General features: G+C 38.5%; 1 protein-coding gene and 1 non-coding gene across 2 annotated transcripts; both read left to right on the top strand.

Annotated features, from left to right (window-relative positions):
• The first annotated feature begins 1,953 nt into the window (after positions 1-1,953).
• Positions 1,954-2,061, top strand: LOC124972810 (U6 spliceosomal RNA). The gene has a single exon (XR_007106583.1). It is a non-coding gene; the product is annotated as a U6 spliceosomal RNA (small nuclear RNA).
• Positions 2,062-22,797: 20,736 nt separating this feature from the next.
• Positions 22,798-23,060, top strand: LOC124972134 (40S ribosomal protein S27-like). The gene has a single exon (XM_047536367.1). It carries the CDS (start codon positions 22,880-22,882, stop codon positions 23,036-23,038), a length of 159 nt encoding a protein of 52 aa, XP_047392323.1. The 5' UTR covers positions 22,798-22,879; the 3' UTR covers positions 23,039-23,060.
• Positions 23,061-25,125: the final 2,065 nt, after the last annotated feature.

Here is a 25,125-nt window from a genome sequence, read left to right as displayed (position 1 = left end):
ACTAGACTTTTTGTTTTTGTTCTTTTTTATTCATTTTCTTTCTTTTTCTTGGGGGGGGAGGAAGTCTTATTACCTATGTTGCCCGGGCTGGCCTTGAACTCCTGAGCTCAAACAATCCTTCTGCCTAACCCTCCTAAATAGCTGGAACTACAGGCATATGTCACTGTGCTTGGCAGGACTAGACTTTTTTTAAAAAAGGACTCAGAGTCATAGAATTGAAGCATAACATACCTGGAGGAAGATTCTGGAAACACTTAATCCATCTTGCTACCGACATGCATGCATATGTCTTTTTGTTGTTCTTATTCATATGGGAAACCAGGGGCCCAGAGTGGTTTAGAACTGACTTAGCATCGCACAGCAATTTTTTAAAAAATAGAAGGATCCTTATTATTTTAAATTTTTCCATATTTTTCTTGAAACATTGTAGTTGTATTCACACAGCAATTTTGATGCTGCCTTGAAATCGGAATGCAAAGGTCTTGGACCTCTCAGGCCTGAGTACTTCCTAAGGAAATGGCAATCTGGGATTCACAGTTCAGAGAAGTCCTTCTCTGCTGACTGCAAGATGCGATATCCCTGAGTAAGGCTGATGTGACAGTATTGGCCTCTGACACCCCCAAATCCAACACACATGTGCTTGCTTGGGTCACATTTCCCCTCCACACAGACACACACCCCCTTCATCTTGTATGTATGTGTGTCCTGCCTATGGCAACACTATTGCACAAATAGCAGCCCAGCCTCACTCTCTCCTGACCCAAACACACCTGCCACTTGCCTCCGTCTCCAAATCGCCCATAGGGTTAGGTACTTCCTGAACATTCTCTTATGTAATTCAGTCCTCATAATTATCATTTTCTTTCTCCCAATTTAGCAGGTGGAAACCTAAAGGACCAGAGAAAGATAACATGACTGGTCCAAAGTCACACAGTACTAGCCTGAACTCCCCCTTTTCCTGAAAGATGTTTCTGCCTGTTCTATCCCACACTGATTTCTCAGCTCTCAGAGTTCTTCTGGCCCTTATCTTTGTCTTACTCACCCCCTTCAACTTGTGCAATACATTTCCTCTGTTCCCTGTCTTATGTGCACAACGAACTCCTGTCTTCTTATAGCAAATCCCTGACCGAGTGCATTTGATTTTCTCCTTTCTGTCAAATCTATCTTCCTTCCTCATCCTCTGCTACCATCCTGCTCTAGCCTCAACATCTGTTAATGATGGATGTCCCCAAATCCTGGCTTCTAAACTAACCATCTTCAAACTAACATGCCACACACCCACAGTGAGAGGGCATCAACCCAAAAGCCAACAGATTCTTCCCTTCTATGATACTAAAGGTTTAACTCCTTCTTTGATAGTAAGATCATTCAAAGTTCTGACCCCTGCCAAACCTCTCAAAACTCAGCTCTTGCAACTCAACCTCACACACTATGCTCTGACCACTAACTAACTATAAGTGCTTCCTAGAATGTCCCAGGATCTCACTTTTCTGGGTATCTCTGCAATGTATTCTGTATAGAAGTATCTTCATACTGGCTCCCCCAACCCAATGAACTCAGCTGTTCAAGCTTGACTTCATCCATGCAGCCCATCTTGATTCCCAAGTTAGATCTAACCCTGTCATCTGGGCTTCACCTGGGCTTCCACATCTCCTAAAACTCCCCATTGTACCTGCACCTTGTGGACCTGATGCCTGGGACTCTCTGTCCTATCAGATTGGAAGCACCCTGAGGAGCTCTAGCAAAACCCAGAAGCATGGCCTGTCCCAGATGAAAGGTCAGTAAAAATTCATTGAATGAAGTCAAGTGCATGAATAGTTGATTGATGAATGAAATTTGGGTTCAGGCCCATGCCTGTAATCCCAGTAATTCAGTAGGCTGAGACAGGAAAATGGCAAGTTCAAGAAAACTTAGCAAGACCCTGTGTCAAAGTGAAAATTAAAAAGGGGTGGGGTACTCACTTCAGCAGCACATATACTAAAAATCGGAACGATACAGAGAAGATTAGCATGGCCCCTGTGCAAACATGACATGCAAATTCATGAAGCATTCCATAGTTTTATATTACTCAGCTTAAGAAGAATGAAATTCTGGCATTTGCTGGTAAATGGATGGAGTTAGAGAATATCATGCTAAAGTGAAATAAGCCAAGCCCAAAGGTCAAATGTTTTTTCTGATATGTGAATGCTAATTTACAATAATGGGGGGTGGGCGCTATGGAAGATTAGAGTTACTTTATATTAGGTAGAGAGGAGTGAAGGGAGGGGAGGGGTTATGGGCATAGGAAGGATAGTAGAGTGAATCAGACATTATCACCTCATGTACATGTATGACTGCATGACCATTGGGATCCTGCAATATGTATAATCAGAAAAAATGAGAGATTATACTCTATGTATGATCTATCAAAATATATAAATGCATTCTACTGTACAACTAATTAGAACAAATTTAAAAATTTTTTTAAAAAGGGGATTGGGAATGTAGCTCAGCGGTAGAGGTAGATCACCCCTGGAAAGAGAGAGAGAGAGAGGAAGCAGGAAGAAATTGGGGTTGAGTTCTGTGATTGCACATTCTTGCCCAAAAAAGGCATGTAAGACATCACTTGTTGCCTGGCATCTCCCCTCTGCCCAGAGGCGTGGTTTATAAGGAATATAAACTGAAGCATACCCAGTTGAAGCAGGGTATGGCTGCCCAGCAGTCAGAATCAGCCAGGTCATAACCAAGATGATGGGAGGAATGGGGGATGGAAAATAAAGGAATGTTCTCTGTTATGTGCTGTTATTTTACCTCTCCCTTGTAAGTAAGGAAACAGGCACAGGGTGACTTGCCAAAACCATAGGACTAAGTACAGGTGTGGTGAAACTCCACCTCTCATCCCAGGGAATCAAGAAGATGAGTCAGGAGGATTGCAAGTTCAAGGCCAGCTTGGAACTTAGTGAGACCCTGTCTAAAATTTAAAAAATAAAATTAATGTCTGGGGGTGTAACCAATGTTTAAGCACCACTGGGTTAAATTCTCAATATTTCAAAGGAAAAAAAAAGAGGAAAAAGGAACCTTAAATGAGCTAATAATGATAATGTGTCTGAGCCAAGGAGCATGAGTAACTTCATCCTGTGCCCAGAAGTCCCAAAATGACTAAATAAACCCCCATCTCCACCAAACTAATACATGTTCATTGATGAAAACATTCTACCACCCAAACACAACCACTGTTAGCATCTTGGTGTACTTAGCCTACATTGTAATCTTAAAAAAATATTTGGGATCATGCTGTATGTTCTATAATGCCACTTTCATATAAACAGTTCCCTTTAAAATTCTTTATAAACACCATTTAAATGATTGCAAAATATTCCATTGAGTAAATATGCCATTTTGGCATTTCTTTTGTTATATTTTTTTCTTCAGATTTGTTTGGCCAGGTTTGGGGTTTGATATTCTGTGTCTTATTTTGGGAAGTATTTTACAGGAACTTGAAGTATGGAATACATATGCAGGACAAAGCCTTCAAATGACCCAAAAAGATATACAGTGAAAATAATTGTCTTATCCCTCACCCTCGGTTCCCTAGTTCTCCACTGGAGACCTCCGCTGTTTTCGCTCCCTGGTATGGCCTTTGTGTGGATTTTCTGAACCTGTACATGCTTCAGTATCCTAGGGGTACTGTTTCCAGGACTCCCTTTGGATACCAAAACTCATAGGCACTCAATTCCTTATATAAAATGGTGTACTATTTCATATAACCTACACACATCCTCCCTTTATTTTTATTTTTTCTAGTTGTAAATGAACACAGTGCCTTTACTTTATTTACTTATATGTGCTGCTGAGAATCAAACCCAGTGCCTCACACATGCCAAACAAGTGCTCTACCACTGAGCTCCAGCCCCAGCCCCCTCTCATTTACTTTACATCATCTCTAGATTACTTATAATATGTAATGCAATTTAAATACTATGTAAATAGCTGTTATATTGTATCATTTAGGGAATACTGACAAGAAAAAAGTCTGCATATATTCAGTAAAGACACAATTTTTAACTTTTTCCCCCATAATCTCAGTCGTTTGAATCTACAGATGTGGAAATCACAGATGTGAGGGCCAACTGTATTTACAGGTTATGTGGACAAGGATGTGGAGTAGTGTGTGGGGGTGTGCAGCTATGATGTTTGCTCTTTTAAATATGTTTATTAAGATATAATTCATCTGCTTAGAGTGTAGAATACAACAGCTATTAGTATATCCACAGAGTTGTGCAATCATCACCACCATCAGTTTTAGAATATTTTCATTTCCCCAAAAAGAAAGCTTACACCCCTTAACTGTTGCCCAGCAGTGTCCCCCCTCCATAACTAGGTACCTAATCTACTTTCTGTATCTATAGATTTGCAAATTCTTAACATCTCATATAAGTGGAATGGAAGCATAAAAATGTGTCCTCTGTGACTGACTTCTTTCACTTAGCACAATGTTTTCAAGGTTCATCCATGTTGCAACATATAGCAGTACTTTATTCCTCTTTAGAAATACATATAGGGCTGGGGATATGGCTCAGTTGGTAGAGTGCCTGCCTCACATGCACAAGGCCCTGGGTTCAATCCCCAGCACTGCAAAAAAAAAAAAAAAAAAAGAAAGAAAGAAAGAAATACATATAGACCTACTGACAATTTTAGATTTATATAAAAATTGGGTAGAATGTACAGAGAGGTCCCATATCCCTGACCCTATCCTACTTTCCTCTATTGTTAACATCTTACATTAGTGCAGTATAATTATTATAACAGATTTATTTGTGTGTTTGCTTTCTGTTGCTGTGACAAAATACCTGAGAAAATAAAATTAGAGGGGGAAAGATTTATTTTGGCTCATGGTTTTAGAGGTTTCAGTCCATGGTCATTTGGCTCCATCATTTTGGGCCTTTGGTGAGGCAGAACATTATGGTGGGGAGTGGGTGGTGGAGCAGAGTGAATCAACTCATGGTGGCCAGAAAAATTAGTGGGAAGGGGTGAGTGACAAGATACAGTTTTCAAGGACTAACAGAGGACCAAACTTTCAACATGTAAGCTTTTGGGGGACATTCCAGATCCAAACTCTAACAATGAGTCACTATTAATACATTGTTTTTAACTAAATACCATAGTTTACATTAGGGTTTGCTCTTGCTATTGTACATTCTGAGGGTTTTTTTTTTCTTTGTTTGCTTTTTGTTTTCTTTTTAGAGTCTCACTATCTATGTTGCTCAGGCTGGTCTCAAACTTCTGGGCTCAAGTGATCTATCTACTTCAGCCTCCCAAGTAGCTAGTACTAGAGGCACAAACCACTGTACCTGGCTCATTCTATAAGTTTTTTTTTCTTTTTTGGTACCAGGGATTGAACCCAGGTACGCTTAACCACTGAGTCACATCCCCATCGTTTTTTATATTTATTTCGAGACAGGGTCACTGTAAGTTACTTAGGGCCCTGCTAAGTTGCCGAGGCTGGCTTTGAACTTGTGATCCTCTTACCTCAGCCTGCCAAGACGCTGGGTCATTCTATAAGTTTTGACAAATGTATAATGATGTATTCACCATTATAGAATCAGACATAGTAGTTTCACTGCCCTAAAAATCTTCTGTGGGACTGGGATGGTGGCTCAGTTGTAGAGTGCTTGCCTCACACATATGAGGCACTGGGTTCGATCCTCAGCACCACATAAAATGAACAAATAAAATAAAGGTATTGTGTCCATTTACAACTAAAAAATTTTTAAAAAGTCTTCTGTACTCCACCCAAGACCCTGGTAACCACTGATCTTTTTCCATTTTCATAGTTTTGCCTTTTCCAGAATGTCATACAGTTGAATCATATGTTATTTAGGCTTCCTTCACTTAGAAATGCATATTTAAGTTTTGTCCATGTACCTTCATTGCTTAATCACTTATTTCTTTTTATTGCTGAGTAATATTTCATCATATAGATATACCATAATATGTTTATTCACTCATCTACTAAAGGACATCTTGGTTGTCTTCAAGTCTTGGAAATTATGAAAAAATATCTGCTCTAAACATTTGTGTTCATGTTTGTTTTCAACTCATTTGGGTACCTACCAAGTACAATTTCTGGATTATATGGTAAGAGGATGTTTATATTTTAGGAAACTGCCAAACTGTATTCCAAAATTGATGTTCCATTTTGCATTCCCATGAGCAGTGAATAAGAATTCTTGTTGTTCCACATCCTTATCAGCATTTGATGCTGTCAATGTCTTGGAATTTAATCATTCTAATAGGTGTATGGTGGTATCATTGTTGTTTTAATTTGAAATCCCCCGGTGACACATGACGTTGAACATCTTTTCCCATGCTACTTTGCTATGTATATTCTTTGGTGAAGTGTCTGTTCAGATATTTTACTCATTTTTAAAATGGATTGTTTGCTTTCTTATTGTTGAGTTTTAAAGGTGCTTTGTTGGTTGGGTGTATAGCTCTATGGTAGAGTGCATGCTTAGCATTCATAAAGCCCTAGGTTCAATTCAAAGTGAGCAAGAGAGAGAGAGAGAGAGAGAGAGAGAGAGAGAGAGAGGGAGATTTTCATATGTGTTATATGTGTTTTGGATACTAATCCTTTATCAGATATATGTTTTGCAGGTATTTTCCCCCCTTGTGTGGCTTTTATTTTCATTCTCTTAAAGATATCTTCAGCAGAACAGTTTTTAATTTAATGAAACCCAACTTGTTTTTTCTATCATCATTGTGCTTTTGGTATTGTATCTTAAAACTCATTGCCAAAAGTAAGGGTCACCTGGATTTTCTTCTGTTATCTTCTAGGAGTTTTATAGTTTTGCATTTTCAGCCTATGATTCATTTTGAGTTAATATTTGTGAATGATATAAGGTCTGTGTCTAGATTAATGTTTTTGCATATGGATGTCCTGTTGTTCCAGCATTTGTTAAAAGGATTATCCTTTCTCTATTGAATTGTCTTTGCTCCTTTATCAAAGATCAGTCGTTTGTATTTTGTGTCTATTTCTGGGCTCTCCGTTCTGTTCCAGTGATATATTTGTTTATTTCCTTTTCTTATCTTGCTGCATTAGCTATGACTTCCAGTATAATGTTGAATAGGAGTGGTGAGAGTGAACATCCTTGTCTTTTTCCTGATCTTGTAGGAGCAGCTTCTAGTTTCTCACAAATAAATATGATAGTAGCTGTGGGGTTTTTGTAAATGTTATTTAGCTGTGTTGTTTAATTAGGATTTTTCTTTAAAATCTTTGTTTTGACAATTTCAGACTTACAGAAAAGTTCCAAGAATAGTACAAAGAATTGCTATATACTCTTCACCTCAATTCCTCAAATGTTAACATTTGACCATATTTGCTTATCCTATTCTATTTCTTCTTCTGTCTCAATTGATAGTTGTAGACACAATGCCTTTTTATTACTAAATACTTTGTGAATTTCCTTAAGCAAGAAGTTGTCTTACGTAAACATAAAACAATTTTCAAAAATTGTGAAATTCAAATTCACATTGATGCAATAATATTATATATGTAATCTACAGATCTTATTCACAACTTACTAATTTTCCTCAACAATATCCTTTATAGCAAAATAATTGTATGAGCTGGTTCAGTCGCCTGTAATTCCAGTGACTCAGGAGGCTGAGGCAGGAGGATGGAGAGTTCAAAGCCAGTCTCAGCAACTTAGTGAGGCCCTAAACAACTTAGTGAGTTCCTGTCTCAAAATAAAATGTGAAAAGGACTGGGGATGTGGTTCAGTGTTTAAGGGCCCATAGATTCAATCACCGGGTTCAATTACTACTACTAATAATAATAATAAGAAGAAGAAGAACAAAAACAACAATTCTCTGAATAATGTGCATTTGGTTGTTATGTCTTTTTTTTTTTTTCCTGTTATGTCTTCTTAGTCTCCTTCGGTATTGAAGAGTTCCTCAATCTTTCTTTGCTTTTCAAAATACTGACATTTTTTAAGAGTGCAGGCTAGTTATTTTTAGACTATCCCTCAATTTGAGTCTGGTGTTTCCTTATAATTAGATTTGGGTTATGCATTTTGGTTGAAATATCATGGAAGTGATGCTATGTCCTTTTTGATGTGTGATATCGGGACATATGATGTTTATTTGTCCTATTAATGGTCATACTAGCTTTGATCATTTGTTTAAGGTAGTGTCCACCAGGTTAGTCTTCTGTAAAGTTACCATAACTAATAAATATCTTGTGGAAAGATGCCTTATGATTATGTAAATATACAATTATTCAAACTTGAACCCACCAATTTTTCATGTAGAAACAATTACATGTATTAGTTGATCTTTCTAGTTGTAAAGGAGACCTTTCCTTTTTCTTGCACTTGTTTACATCTTTATGGACTCATGGTTATCTCTTTTATTTAGTAGGGTATAACATATTAATATAGTTCCTTATTTTATTTGACCAGTAGCAAGCAGATAAATGTGCATGTCTGAGTGTGTGTGTGTATCTAGATAGAAAAATGATAGATGGATTGATTGATTGATTGATCGATGGTTTATAAGATTGGCTTACATGATCACAGAGACTAAAATATTTCACAATGGCCCTCTGCAAGCTGGAGAGCTGGAAACCTCAAAACTAGAGGCCAATGACGTAGTTCTTCATCCCCAGCCCAAAGTTAAAGACCCAAGAGGCAACTGGAGGGCTGCTGGTGCAAGTCTCAGAGTCCAAAGGCCTAGAGTCTGATGTTTAAAGGCAGCAGCAACAGAAAACACACCCATTCCAGAAGGAAAAGCTAGAATGGTGCCTGGTTACATTCATAGTGATTCTTCCCCACTCATTTCACTGATCCACATGCCAATCTTTTCTGGAAGTGCCCTCACAGATACATCAAGAAGTAATGATTTATTAATTCTTTAGGCACCTCTCAATCCAGTCAAGTTGTCAATTAGATTTAACCATCATTCCCTCTAAACTTGCTTCTTTGTCCTTGTGGCCATTTTGACTCCATTTTTCTTTCATTTCCTTGTTTTCTGACACTAGAAGATGCTCCAGCCCTCTTATTTTTTCCCTGCCCTAGCACTGGAATCAGTCATTTTCCTATGAAGCTCTGGTTATTTTTGGTAATAAAAATAGCATTTAGAAACCAATATTTGGGTACTAGGTGTTATTCTTGCATTTCAATAGTTTGCTTTTTTAATTCAGAAAAAAAGCTGAACCCACACTATTAGAAGTATTTGGAGATGGGCAATGTCTGCCTATAAAAGTTATTAGCTTTATTTTTCAGTGCTGGGAATGGAAACCAGTGCCTCACACATGGCAAATGCTGTACCATGAAGTTACATCCCCAGCCCAAATTTATTAGGGGTTAATGTATTCTGAGAGCAAGCTGCACCTTGGGATGTGGTAACACAGAGGTTAGAGGGAAGAAGCAGAATTAGAGGCAATTGGCAGTGAGGTTGGACTGGACCTGTTAAAAGGCTAATAACAGCTAATAATTTCCATTTATTGACAACTTACTGTGTGCCAGATAGTGTGTTGGGAATCTTACAAACCTTTTCCCTGATCCCTACAAAAACTCTGAAATATGGAATGAGGTTTACTGACAGGCTAGTAATAACTGAGAAAAGGTAAGAACTCAGAGATGAACGAAGATGGTTGGAAAGACCATTGAACAGGAAAAACATATTCCCAAGTTTTAGAATAGGTCCTCTGGTATAATAAGCTAGGACTATGAAGATTGAGGCTCTCATTCCATCTCTCTTTTTTTTAATTTTATTGTAAACAAATGGGATACATGTTGTTTCTCTGTTTGTACATGGCGTAAAGGCATACCATTTGTGTAATCATAAATTTACATAGGGTAATGCTGTTTGATTCATTCTGTTATTTTTTCCCTTCCCCCCACCCCTCCCACCCCTCTTTTCCCTCTATACAGTCCTTCCTTCCTCCATTCTTGCCCCCCTCCCTAACCCTAACTCTAACCCTAACACTAACCCCTCCCACCCCCCATTATGTGTCATCATCCACTTCTTAGCGATATCATTTGTCCTTTGGTTTTTTGAGATTGGCTTATCTCACTTAGCATGATATTCTCCAATTTCATGCATTTACCTGCAAATGCCATAATTTTATCATTCTTTATGACTGAGTAATATTCCATTGTATATATATACCACAGTTTCTTTATCCATTCATCAATTGAAGGACATCTAGGTTGGTTCCACAATCTGGTTATTGTGAACTGAGCAGCTATGAACATTGATGTGGCTGTATCTCTGTAATATGCTGATTTTAAGTCCTTTGGGTATATGCCAAGGAGTGGGATAGCTGGGTCAAATGGTGGTTCCATTCCAAGTTTTCTAAGGAGTCTCCACACTGCTTTCCAGAGTGGCTGCACTAATTTGCAGCCCCACCAGCAATGTATGAGTGTACCTTTCTCCCCACATCCTCGCCAACACCTGTTGTTACTTGTATTCTTGATAATCGCCATTCTAATTGGGGTGAGATGGAATCTTAGGGTGGTTTTGATTTGCATTTCTCTTATTACTAGAGATATTGAACATTTTTCCATATGTTTGTTGATTGCTTGTAGATCTTCTTCTGTGAAGTGTCTGTTCATTTCCTTAGCCCATTTGTCGATTGGATTATTTGCATTCTTGGTGTAGAGTTTTTTGAGTTCTTTATAGATTCTGGAGATTAGTGCTCTATCTGAAGTATGATTGGCAAAGATTTTCTCCCACTCTGTAGGCTCTTTCTTCACATTGCTGATAGTTTCCTTTGCTGAGAGAAAGCTTTTTAGTTTGAATCTATCCCAGTTATTGATTCTTGCTTTTATTTCTTGTGCTATGGGAGTCCTGTTGAGGAAGTCTGGTCCTAAGCCGACATGTTGAAGCTCTGGACCTACTTTTTCTTCTATAAGATGCACAGTCTCTGGTCTGATTCCGAGGTCCTTAATCCATTTTGAGTTTAGTTTCATGCATGGTGAGAGATATGGGTTTAGTTTCATTCTGTTGCATATGGATTTCCAATTCTCCCAGCACCATTTGTTGAAGAGGCAATCTTTTCTCCATTGCATATTTGTGGCCCCTTTGTCTAGTATGAGAAAATTGTATTTATTTGGGTTTGTGTCCGTGTCCTCTATTCTGTACCATTGATCCACCTTTCTATTTTGGTACCAATACCATGCCGTTTTTGTTACTATTGCTTTGTAGTAGAGTTGAAGGTCTGGTATTGCGATACCCCCTGCTTCACTCTTTCTACTGAGGATTGCTTTAGATATTCTGGGTTTTTTATTCTTCCAGATGAATTTCATAATTTCTTGCTCTATTTCTGTAAGGTACATCATTGGGATTTTAATTGGAATTGCATTGAATCTGTATAGCACTTTTGGTAGTATGGCCATTTTGACAATATTAATTCTGCCTATCCAAGAACATGGGAGATCTTTCCATCTTCTGAGGTTTTCTTCAATTTCTTTCTTCAGTGTTCTGTAGTTCTCACTGTAGAGGTCTTTCACCTCTTTTGTGAGATTGATTCCCAAGTATTTTATTTTTTCTGATGCTATTGTGAATGGGGTAGTTTTCCTAATTTCTCTTTCTGAAGATTCATCACTTATGTATAAAAATGCATTAGATTTATGTGCATTGATCTTATATCCCGCTACTTTAATGAATTCACTTATGAGATCTAAAAGTTTTCTCGTGGAATTTCCTGGTTCCTCTAAGTATATAATCATATCATCAGCAAACAGGGATAGTTTGAGTTCTTCTTTTCCTATTTGTATCCCTTTAATTTCTTTGGTCTGTCTAATTGCTCTAGCTAGAGTTTCAAGGACAATATTGAAAAGAAGTGGTAAAAGAGGGCATCCCTGCCTTGTTCCAGTTTTAAGGGGGAATGCTTTCAGTTTTTCACCATTTAGAATGATATTAGCTATGGGCTTAGCATAGATGGCCTTTACAAAGTTAAGAAATGTTCCCACTATCCCTATTTTTTCTAGTGTTTTGAGCATGAAGGGGTGCCGTATTTTATCAAATGCTTTTTCTGCATCTATCGAAATAATCATGTGATTCTTGACTTTAAGTCTATTGATATGGTGAATTACATTTATTGATTTCCTGATGTTGAACCAACCTTGCATTCCTGGGATGAAACCCACTTGATCATGGTGCACTATCTTTTTAATATGTTTTTGTAAGCAATTTGCTAAAATTTTGTTGAGAATTTTTGCATTGATGTTCATTAAGGATATTGGTCTGAAATTTTCTTTCCTCGATGTGTCTCTGTCTGGTTTAGGTATCAGGGTAATAATGGCTTCATAGAATGAGTTTGGTAGGGTTCCCTCCTCTTCTATTTCATGAAATAGTTTGAGGAGTATTGGAATGAGCTCTTCTTTAAAGGTTTTGTAGAACTCGGCTGAGAACCCATCTGGTCCTGGACTTTTCTTTGTTGGTAGGCTTTTGATAACTTCTTCTATTTCATTACTTGAAATTGGTCTATTTAAATTGTGTATGTCCTCCTCGTTCAGTTTAGGCTATTCATATGTCTCTAGAAACCTGTTGATGTCTTTGAAATTTTCTATTTTGTTGGAGTATAGATTTTCAAAATAGCTTCTAATTATGTTTTGTATTTCACTTGTGTCTGTTGTGATATTTCCTTGTTCATTCCGAATTTTAGTGACTTGGGTTTTCTCTTGTCTTCTCTTTGTTAGTGTGGCTAAAGGTTTATCAATTTTGTTTATTTTTTCAAAGAACCAACTATTTATTTTGTCAATTTTTTGTATTGTTTCTTTTCTTTCAATTTCGTTGATTTCAGCTGAGTTTAACTATTTCCTGTCTTCTACTACTTTTGGTGTTGGTCTGTTCTTCTTTTTCTAGGGCTTTGAGCTGTAGTGTTAGGTCGTTTATTTGTTGAGTTTTACTTCTTTTATTAAATGTGCTCCATGAAATAAATTTTCCTCTAAGTACTGCTTTCACAGCGTCCCAGAGATTTTGATATGATGTTTCTTTGTTCTCATTTACCTCTAAGAATTTTTTAATTTCCTTCCTAATATCTTCTGTTATCCATTCATCATATAATAGCATGTTGTTTAATCTCCAGGTGTTGGAGTAGTTTCTGTTTTTTACTCTTTCATTTATTTCTAACTTCAATCCATTATGATCTGATAGAATACAAGGTAGTGTCTCTATCTTCTTGTATTTGCTAAATTAGCTTTGTGGCATAATATATGGTTTATTTTAGAGAAGGATCCATGTGCTGCTGAGAAGAAAGTGTATTCACTCTTGGTTGGATGGCATATTCTATAAATGTCTGTTAAGTCTAAATTATTGATTGTGTTATTGAGATCTATGGTTTCTTTGTTCAATTTTTGTTTGGAAGATTTGTCCAGTGGTGAGAGAGGCATGTTAAAATCACCTAGTGTTATTGTGTTATGGTCTATTTGGTTTCTAAAATTGAGAAGAATTTGTTTGACATACATGGATGAGCCACTGTTTGGGGCATAGATGTTTATGATTGTTATATCTTGCTGATTTATGCTTCCCTTAAGCATTATGAAATGTCCTTCTTTATCCCTTCTGACTAACTTTGGCTTGAAGTCCACATTATCTGAAATGAGGATGTATACTCCAGCTTTTTTGCTGAGTCCATGTGCATGGTATGTTTTTCCCCATCCTTTCACCTTTAGTCTATAGGTATCTCTTTCTATGAGGTGAGTCTCTTGCAGGCAACATATTGTTGGATCTTTCTTTTTAATCCAGTCCGCCAGTCTATGTCTTTTGATTGATGAATTCAGGCCATTAACATTCAGGGTTATTATTGAGATATGATTTGTATTCCTGGTCATTTGGTTCATTTTTTAAATTTTATTTATTTATTTATTTTTTTGACACAACTTGGTTCCTCCTTTATTTGACAGTTCCTTTAGGATAATTCCTCCCTTTCCTGATTTGCTTCTTTGTTTTTTATCTCTTCCTCATGGAATATTTTGCTGAGAATGTTCTGTAATGCTGGCTTTCTTTTTGTAAATTCTTTTAGCTTTTGTTTATCATGGAATGATTTTATTTCATCATCAAATTTGAAGGTAAGTTTTGTTGGGTATAAGATTCTTGGTTGGCATCCATTTTCTTTCAGTGCTTGAAAAATGTTGTTCCAGGCCCTTCTAGCTTTTAGGGTCTGGATTGAAAAATCTGCTGATATCCGTATTGGTTTCCCCCTGAATGTAATTTGGTTCTTTTCTCTCACAGCCTTTAAAATTCTGTCTTTATTTTGTATGTTCGGTATTTTCATTATAACATGCCTTGGTGTGGGTCTGTTGTAATTTTGTGTATTTGGAGTCCTATAAGCCTCTTGGACTTGATTTTCCATTTCATTCTTCAGATTTGGGAAATTTTCTAATATTATTTCATTGAATAGATTGTTCATTCCTTTGGTTTGTTTCTCTAAGCCTTCCTCAATCCCAATAATTCTCAAATTTGGCCTTTTCATGTTATCCCATAGTTCTTGGAAATTCTGTTCATGATTTCTTACCATCTTCTCTGTTTGTTCAACTTTGTTTTCAAGGTTAAATATTTTGTCTTCAATATCTGAGGTTCTGTCTTCCAGGTGTTCTATCCTATTGGTTGTGCTTTCTATGGAGTTCTTAATTTGGTTTATTGTTTCCTTCATTTCAAGGATTTCTGTTTGGTTTTTTTTCAATATCTCTAACTCTTTATTGAAATGGTCTTTTGCTTTCTGTATTTGCTCTTTTTACTGTCGATTGTTGCTATCATTCATTGCCTGCATTTGCTCTTTCATCTCATCATTCAATGCCTGCATTTGCTCTTTCATCTCATGGTTTGCTTCCCTGATCATTTTAATTATGTACATTCTGAACTCCCTTTCTGTCATTTCTTCTGCCATGCTGTCATTGGATTTTATTGATGTAACATCTAGATTTGTTTGGGGCATTTTCTTCCCTTGTTTTCTCATCTTGTTCAGGAATCAGTGGGTCATTGAGATATTGCAGATTTCCTCTACTGACTTATAATGTCCCTGAAGATTGCTAGTATATCTCCTCTTATCCTACAGTAGCCTGCAGTCTTGGAGGAAGTTGATAATGCGGTGCTCCACAAGGAAGCTGCCTCTCTAGGGGTGGTGGTCTTCAGGTGAGGTATATTCCCTGCTAGTGGGCAGAGGTGCCTCCACTTGTTGACCAATGGTCATCCAAAGGGGAACTAGGCTGCGGGCTGAGGCAAGGCCTATTTGTGCCTGTGTCTCTGGTTTTACCGTCCTTGTGGGAAAACCTCACCCGGCAGGGAAGACTCATCCGGTGGGGAGGTCTTGCTGGTCAGTTCCCCTCCTAGAGGTTCCCCTCAATCTACAACTACCGCCTGGGCTGGGCTGTCTTCCTCTGCAACGTTCCCAGGGGCCCGGACCTACCTCCTGGGCCTGGGAGCCTCACCCTTTGCAGGCGAGTCTCCTTAGGCTGCCTCTCCTCAGAGAATCTGCCCGCAGTCCTGAAACCTTCACTCTGCCCCTAGGCGTGTCTCTGTGCAGCTCTTCCACCAAGAAGCCGCCTAGGTCCTGGGACCCTGCTCTGCACCTAATCGCCTAGTTATGCGGCCCCTCCTCTGCCACCTGGAGCCCCGTACAATACTCCGAGACCCAGAGACCCGCCACACACCTCTTCCTCCCGACAGCCGCCCGGTTTCCGACGCAGTCACTAGGAGTCCAAGCAACTCACTTCGCGTCTCCTCCTCCCGACAACCGCCCGTTGCCCTAGGCAGTCACTCCGAGTCCAAGTGACCCACCCTGTTCCTCCTCCTCCTCGGGGTAGCCCCCGGGGTGTTCAGGAGCGGTGGCTCAGAGACCAGGCGACCCACTGCGCTCCTCCTCCAGGCTGGCCACCAGTGTTCAGGAGCGGTTGCTTTGAGTCCAAACAACTCACCACTTGCCTCCTCCTCTGGCAACCGCCTGTGGCTCTGATGCAGTCACTCCTAGACCAAGCGACCCGCCGCGCTTCTCCTCTTCCTCCTCTGGACAGGCCCCCGGTGTTCAGAAGTGGTTGCTCTGAGTCTAAACAGCTGGCCACGCAGCTCCTCCTCTGGCAACTGCCTGTGGCTCTGATGCAGTCACTCCTAGACCAAGCGACCCGCCACGCTTCTCCTCTTCCTCCGGGCAACCCCCCAGTGTTCAGAAGCGGCCATTCTGAGTCCAAACAGCTCACCACGCAGCTCCTCCTCAGGCAGCCGCCCGGAGCCCCAGTGGTTGCTCTGAGTCCAAGTGCTGTGCTGAGCCGCCTCCTCTACGATGATCCCAGTTGTCCGTGGTTACCGCTCCAGCGGGTGGAGGGGCGTCTCGCCAAACAACTCTACTTCACAAATTCCCTGCTTTCCAGGGCTACCGCCCCATCCGGGACACCTCCCCAATGGGAGAGACTCACCCAGCAGCTTTGAGTTGGTCCCAAGTCTCTCACTATCTCCTCTTTTGAATCCTGTGTCCTGGAGCAACATGAAATGCAGCTGCTCTCTAGTCCGCCATCTTGAAACCCCATCTCATCATTGTCTTTTAAGAAAGTTATATTGGCAATGCTGAGCTTATTCAGAATGTAACAGTTCTGGGATCAGCAAGCTCTTCTTTACTTAGGGGAGGAGTCAAATCTCATCTTGGCAGAAAAATGACCTCATTCCATCTCTGACACCCACAAATTGTGAGACCTGGTGTGGCCATCATAGCCTCTTTGAATCTTAGTTTCATTACCTGGTTACCTCACAGGGTTGTTAGGAGAAGCAAATTAAATATGACTCCAAAATTCTGAATCGCTACACAAACAGAAGTAGTTATTATTTACCTGGTCTTAAGAGTCTGCAGTCTCCTCTTCTGCCAGAGACCATAATTCTCTTGGCAATACAATTGATCTAGGTTATAAGAAAAGAGCCGTACCCTTTCTTTTGCCCATATGCTATGGGATTTCTAGGATATTCCTTTGGCAAATTTTGAATTAGTTAATGCCACAAAACCTACTATAACTTACATTTCTTGGTAACTGTGGCAGGTAGACTTTAGGATGTCTCCCAGTGATGTTTGGTAGTCACACACTTGTGTAATGCCTTCCCCTTTGGTGTCTGCTAGAGACTTGTTTCCCCCTGCTAATGTTTCCCACATTCTAATGTGACTATATTAAACTGTGACTTCTTTCTTGCTAAAGTATAATTATTTCTCTTGTTATCTCTTTCTGTGTGTGTGTGTGTGTGGTGTTTGTGTTGCTGGAGATTAAGCCCAGGGCCTTTTACATGCTAGGGAACTGTTCTACCACTGAGCTACATCCTATTTCCTTTGTTGGCTTTGACAAAGTGAGTCTTCATGTTGGTGAAGTCCATGTGTCAAGGAACTGAAGACCAACAGCCAGCCAGAAACTGAGGCTCTCACTCCAACAGTCTTTGAGAAACTGAAAATCTGACAATAACCTGGAGATCTTGGAAGTGGGCACTGTCAAGCTCTTCAAGCCTTTTTATGAAACCCCAGCCCTGACTAACACTTTGATTGCAGCCTTGCGAGAGACTCTGAATTAAGCTGTGCTTAGATTCCCAACCTATGGAAACTATGAGATAAATGTTTTAGGCCACTAAATTTGTGGTCATTTGTAACTCAACAATAAATAACTAATATAATAACCATGATTTTTGTGGGGGGATGGGGGATTGGAACCAGGGGTGCTTTGCCACTGAGCTATATCCCTGGTCATTTTTTATTTTTTATTTTGAGGCAGGATCTTGCTGAATTGTTGAGGGTCTTGCTAAGTTGCCAAGGATGATATTGAATTTGCAATCCTCCTGCCTCAGCTTCCAGAGACCCTGGAATTACAGGCATATGCCACTATGTCTAGCTCAAATAATTTTTAACTGACATTGCATTTATAAATTGCATCCATTTATAATAATAAGAATCCATAAATAATCAGGAAAATTATAAAAATGAGTTATGAGTAATAACCAGTCTTACATTTACTGAAGGACATCATGAGGATATAAGAATTTAAACACCTTGGTACTGGTTCAAAACTAACAACTAAATCAATGGAACACAGTAGAATGTTCAGGAAAAAAATTAGGTCCATAGAAAATTAAGGGTATCAAAGACAATGTTTTATTTATTGGTAAACAGATGGATTGTGCAATAAATGGCATTTGGATAATTGTCTTGTGATTTGGCAAAAATAGAGTTGCATCACTGTTTCATTGCTTACACCAAAATGAATTACAGGTGTTTAAAAAACATATTAAAAAACCAGTCATACTTTATCACCAAAACAATGGAAAACCCAAATGTTCATCAGCTCGTGAATGGGTAAACTATGGTACAGCCACACACTGAAGGACTACTCAGCAATAAACGTAATGGACTCTTGATACAGGCAACAATTGGGACAAATCTCAGAATCATTATGCTGAGTGAATGAGGCCACACAAAAAAGAGCACATAATGTATGATTCCATTTTATATTGTTCAAGAGCAGATAAAACTAGATGAAACTCTAAAACTGATAGAAGTCAGAACAATGGCACTTTTGGGAGCAGCTGATGTTGAAGGGTCATTAGGATGATGGAAATGTTCTACATCTTGATAGAGATGTGGGTGACATGGGTTCATGCTTTTGTCAAAACTGATTGAACTTTTCACTTAAGATCTGAGCATTTCACTGTATGTAAATTATACCCCAATATAAACTATTATTACTATTATTAGTTACAATATCACTCAAAGTTTTAAAAGAAAGTGTGAATAGATATTTTTGTAGTCTACAATGGGGAAGACCTTTTTTATGTGACTCAAAACCCAGAAACTATAAAGGAAAAGATTTCCTTTATAGTTTTCATCTTATTTTGTTTTGTTGTTTATTTTATTTTTTATTTTATTTTGGTATTGGGGACTGAACCCAGGAGCACTTTACTACTGAGCTGCAGTCCCAGCCTTTTTATTTTGAGACAGGGCCTCACTAAGTTGTTGAGGCTGACCTCGAACTTGTGATCTTGAGTCACTGGGATTACAGATGTGTGCCACCATGTCCAATATTTATTATTTTATTGAATAGATAATTTATTTATATGTTATGTGAGGCTAAATAATGATCTCTCGAAGATGTCTGCATGCTGATATTACCTTAAATGGTGTTTTAGTCTGCTCAACTGCTACAACAAAATACCTTAGACTTTTAAACTACAGAATTTATTGCTCACAAGTCTGGAGGAAGAATCTAAGATCAAAACACTGGCAGATTCAGTGTCTGGTGAGTGACTGATCCTCATAGCTAGTGTGTTCTTGCTGCAATCTCATATGGTTGATGGACAAAAAGGGGCTAACAAACTCACTTAGGTTTCTTTTTTAAGGGTACTAATCCCATTCATGAGGGTGGAGCCTCCTCAAGGCCATAGCTCTTAACACCATCACCTCAAGGGTTATTTTTCAACACATAAATTTTGGGGCAACATGAATATTCAGATCATAACAGATGGCAAGGGCTGGGGAGATAGCTCAGTTGGTAGAGTGCTTGCACAACGCCCTGGGTTCAATCCCCAGCACCGCCAAAAAAAAAAAAAAAAACACATGACAAAAGGAACTTTGTGGATGTGATCCAGTTAAGGACCTGGAGATGGGGACATTAATTTGGATTATTTGGGTGGGGTTAGTCTAATCACAAGTGTACTTATAAGTGTAAAGAGGGAGGAGAATCAGAAAAGGCGGTGTGACAATAGATGCAGAGATGAGAGAGAGAGAGAGAGCAAGAGTGTGTGTGTGTGTGTGTGTGTGTGTGTGTGTGTGTGTGTGTGAGAGAGAGAGAGAGAGAGAGAGAGAGAACAAGAGTGTGTGTGTGTGAGAGAGAGAGAGCAAGAGAGTGTGTGTGTGAGAGAGGGAGAGAGAGAGAGAGAGAGAGAGAGAGAGAGAGACAAAGAGAGACAGAGAGAGAGACAGAGAGAGAGAGACAGACAGACAGATTTGAAGATGGAACCATAAACCAAGGAATGCAGGTTGCCTCTACAAGTGGGAAAAGGTAAGAAAATGAATTCCCCACCTAGAACTTCCAGAAAGAACATTCCCTTTGCTTTTAGCCCTGTGAGATCCATTTCAGACTTCTGAACTCTAGAACTGTAAGATAAATTTGTGTCGGGGGTGTTGTGGTACTGGGGATTGAACCTAGGGCCTTGTACATGTAAAGTAAGTGACCTAGCACGAACTATATGCCCAGCCCAATTTATGTTATTTTAATCCTATTTTTGGTAATTTCTTTTAGCAGCAATGGGAAGCTAATACGAATAATTCAAAAATCAAAACCATATAAAAAGTGTATGCTGAGAATTATTGTCTGCATCCTGTTCCCATCCATCTGTTCCCCTTAACTCACGTAGATGACCATTTTAATTACTTCTTGCCTGTTTTTCCATTGTTTCTTTTGCAAATATGAATATTCCCATTCTCTTTTTCTTAAACAAATAGTAATACTATATAGAATTTTTTGTTCTTCACTTTTTTCCCAATTAACAATATAAAGCAGATTCATTCATCAGTATAGATTTTAAGTTTCTGCTTGGTGAATAACATTATAAATGAAGTCAAATTATACATTTGGAAAAATATTTGGATGCAACCCACAGTGAAAATGAAAATCTGGGCTGGGGTTGTGACTCAGTGGTAGACCCCTCACCTAGCATGTGTGAGGCCCTGGGTTCGATCCTCAGCACCACATTAAAAAAATTTTAAAAAAGGTGTCCACCTACAACTAAAAAAAATTTTTTTTAAAAAAACGAAACGCTGATTGTTCATTGATAGGTACTTGCTCAAGTAATTATGTCACATTCATGGAATAATGTCAAATATATAGCATTAAGTGAAGAAGGCATTTACAAAACAGTATGTGTAGTGTGAAACTTTTGTTTATATAAAACTACTACTATTGACCTAGAAAATATATAGAGAAAGAATATGTAACAAACTATTAATAATAACTATCTTGGGATGTGGGATTATTAAGGACTTTTCATTTTCTTCACTAATTATTATATAATGTTCAAATTTTTGACACGTAAAACTTTCATTATCAGAAAAAAATTGAAGATATATATTCTAAAATATTTTCACCCCCATATCCTTTACTAGTCATGGTTATTGATTGCAAATGGTGCATCATTTCAGCAATGACTTTGGCTAACTGTAGCAGAAAATGAAATCATTGTAATTAGAAGGTACAGCAGAATCATTTACAGTTTACTGAATTTCCCAACATTAGAATTAGGTGAACCCATGTAACTAGCTCTAGTCAATGGACTGTGCATTTAAGAACTAGTGCTCCATCCTCCCATTCTCTTTCTCTAATGTGGTAATCATGGAGGAGAGATGACAAAGACATGAGATGGTATGTTCCATCAGCCCAGATCCCTGAGTTACCACTTGGAAGGAATATGTGCTATAAAACTACTACACCTGCAGATTTTGCATAAAGCAAGAAATAAAGCTTATATGAGTCAAATAGTTAAGATTCTTTAATTTGTCAAAGCAAATCCCATCTATCCTAATAGAAAAGAATGTCAGGTCACTGGTGGAATCTATGAGAGGCCTGGAGAACCAGGCAAGGTCATAAACTAGGGGTGGCATGACATGAACCTAAAGATGGCATGATAGCTCAGATTTTGCTACAGGAATGGTGTGATAGGATAATCCTTTTGCTCTCACTCTTAAGTGAACACTTGCCTATACATTCCTGGACCCTACTCTCCCTTAACACTATTACTGTACTATTGGATTCTTGATTGTGCAGTAACTACCTGAAAAATCACTAAATAAACCTGCACATTTTTGTGTCATTCCCTCAATATTCAAAGTTCCGTGCAGGATCATATGATTGGCCATGCTGAGTCCCTAGTGCTAAGGAACCATCTACCAGGGGATAGGGAGAAGAAATATATGTCCCTCTCCCAGGTTTACAGTAGGGCATGGTAGGACCCTGCCTCTAAACCCATCTTAGTATTCCTCCCAAATAGGAAGAGTGTTTGAATGCTGAACAGCCATATTACTAATGTTCATTCTGGTCTACATCTTCACTGACTAATATTTTACCCTCTTGACTTAAATGTAACTTACCTCTCCCCTGAAAAGAGTAAATCTATCTAAGCTGACATTCTCTAGCCAATAATATCCTCAACTCATGTGCCTTGTTTCTTCATCACAGCCCCAATCCCAGATGAATACAACTCCCCATTTTCCCTGTGTCAATTCTGAACTCATACAATTGCTCAGATAGAAGCCACTAAAAATTCATAGTAACCTCTGCTTGGTTGTTCAAGTTGCCATGACAGCTTTGCCAAATTCCCATTTCCTCCACCTCCTACATCTCCCTTTTCTTTCCCCCCTCACCTCAAATTCTTCTGCACTTAAAATAGAAGACCCCAGACGGCAATATCCTCAATTTCTTTCCGTGAAATGCACACAAACTCATGAGCATACAACTTGTCCTCTCCTCACTCTTCTCTCCTAACCCACTAGAAGAGGTGCCCTTTTTCCTGATGACTAATCCTTCCACTGGTGCTCTGTATCCCATTCCCCCTACCTCCTCAGTGACATTGGTATATAAGTTTCCTCTCACCCTCCTTTATCTCCAGTCTCTTTCCCTCTACTGATTCAGTCTTTAATGTTCAAATCTCTTGCATGTTTTAAAAATCCCACATTGCCCTGTTTATGACAACATCAAAAAGAGTATACTAGTTAAGAATAACTTTACCAAGGACATACAAGACTTATACACTGAGCTTTCTGGCGGTGACGACCTCCGCACGAGAACATACCTCTCCTTCAAAAGATCTCCTTCATCCCTCTCCATAAGAGGAGAAAAGGAAACACAAGAAGAAGCACCTGGTGCAGAGCCCCAATTCCTATTTCATGGATGTGAAATGCCCAGGATGCTATAAAATCACGACAGTTTTTAGCCATGCACAAACAGTAGTTTTATGTGTTGGCTGTTCAACTGTCCTCTGCCAGCCTACGGGAGGAAAAGCAAGACTTACAGAAGGATGTTCCTTCAGGAGGAAGCAGCGCTAAAAGCAGCCTGAATCAAGATGAGTGGGAAAACATCCTAATAAACACATTTTGGATTAAAAAAAAAAAAGACTTATACACTGAAAAATATAAAACATTACAGAAAGAAATTAAAGACCTAAGTAAATGAAAAGACATCCCACATTCATGGATTGGAAGATTATTAAGATGGTAATACTGCCCAGAGAGATATACAGATTGAATGCAATCCATATGAAAATCGCAAAGGTCTTTTTTTTTTTCAGTAATAGAAAAGCTGAACTGAAATTCATATGGAATTGCAAGGAACCCCAAGAGATCAAAATAATCTTGAAAAGGAAAACAAACAAAATATAGTTGGAGGACTCACACTTTCCAGATTCAAATTTACTGCAAAGCAACAGTAATTAAAAAATGGTGTGGAATTGGCATATATATAGACCTATAAATCAATGCAATGTAACTGAGAGTCCAGAAATAAATCCACACATCTTGATTTTCAGCAGGTTTGCCAATACCATTCAAAGGAGAAAGAAGAGTCTCTTTAACAATAGTGCTAGGACAGCCAGGTGTGGTGCGTGCCTATAATCCCAGTAACTCAGGAGGTTGAGACAGGAGGATCATGAGTTCAAAGCCAGTGTTAGCAATTTAGTGAGGTCATAAGAAAGTCAGTGAGACACTGTCTTTAAATAAAATATAAAAAGGACTGGTAATGTGGTTCAGTGGTTAAGCCCCCCAGGTTCAATCTGCAGTACCAAAAAACAAAAAGAACAAAAACAAAAACAAAACAAAATAGTACTAGGACGAGTAGATAACATGTGAAAAAATAAAATTGAGCTGGGTGCAGGGATGCATGCCTGTAATCCCAGCTACTCAGGAGGCTGAGGCAGGCAGATTACAAGTTTGAGGCCTGGGCAGCTTAGCAAGATCCTGTCTCAAAATAACAAAATAAAAAGGAATGTGGTGTATCTAAGTGATAGAGCACTCCTGGGTTCAATCCTGAGTACTGCAAAAACAAAAAGATTTCTATCTCATACCATATACAAGATTAACCTGAAATACATCAAAGTCCAAATTTAAGAGAAAACAATAAAAGTCTTAGAAGATGAAATCAGGGATAAATTTTTATGACTGTGGATTTGGCAGTGAATTCTTACATATGACATCAAGAGCATGATCAAAAAAAAGTAAAAAGAAAAATTGGATTTGGGGCTAGGGTTATAGCACAGTGGTACAGCATCTGCCTAGCATGTGCAAGACCCAGATTTCAATCCCTAGCACTGCCAAGAAACAGAGAGAGAAATTGGATTTCATCAAAATTTTAAAAAAACCTTTTGCATATATAAGGACACTATCAAAAAAGTGAAAAGATAACCTATGTAATAAGAGAAAACACTTGCAAATCATATATCTAATGAGGGACTCATATCCAGAATATATAAAGAACTCTTACAAATCAACAACAAAAAGACAACTCAACTGAAATATGGGCAAAAGACTTGAATAGGAATGAAAAATATAGAAATGGTCATAAAGCACATAAAAAATTCTTAATCTCATTCTTAAATGAAAACCACTTCATATCTACTTGGGTGGCTATAATTCTTTTTGTAAAGGAAAAGTAGTGAGTGTTGGCAATTGGAACTTTGTAACATTGCTGGTGTGAATGTAAAATGGTGAAGCCACTGTGGAAAACAGTTTAGCATTTCCTCAAAAAAGGTAAACATAGAATTACTATATGACCCAGCAATTACACATTTAGGAATACACTAAAAAAATGGAGACAAGTATTCAAACAAATATGTGAATACAAGTGCTCATAGCGGCACTATTCACAATAACCCAAAATTGGGAAAAACTCAAAGGTTTATAAACTGATGAATGGATGAACAAAATTTGGTATATGCATACTAAGGAATATTATTCATCCATAAAAGGGAATGAACTACTGATATATACTATATTATAGACAAACCTTGAAAACATAATGCTAAGTGAAAGAAGCCAGACATAAGCCACAGATTGCATTACTGTACTTATTTGAAATATCCAGAAAAGGTAAATGCATATAAATAGAAAGCAGATGGGTGGCTACTGTAGGCTGGGATTAG

This window comes from Sciurus carolinensis, chromosome X, assembly GCF_902686445.1.
Source record: "Sciurus carolinensis chromosome X, mSciCar1.2, whole genome shotgun sequence".
Lineage (NCBI taxonomy): Eukaryota > Metazoa > Chordata > Mammalia > Rodentia > Sciuridae > Sciurus > Sciurus carolinensis.
The sequence above is the reverse complement of the archived record's forward strand: the minus strand, read 5'-3'. Positions and strand labels throughout refer to the sequence as shown.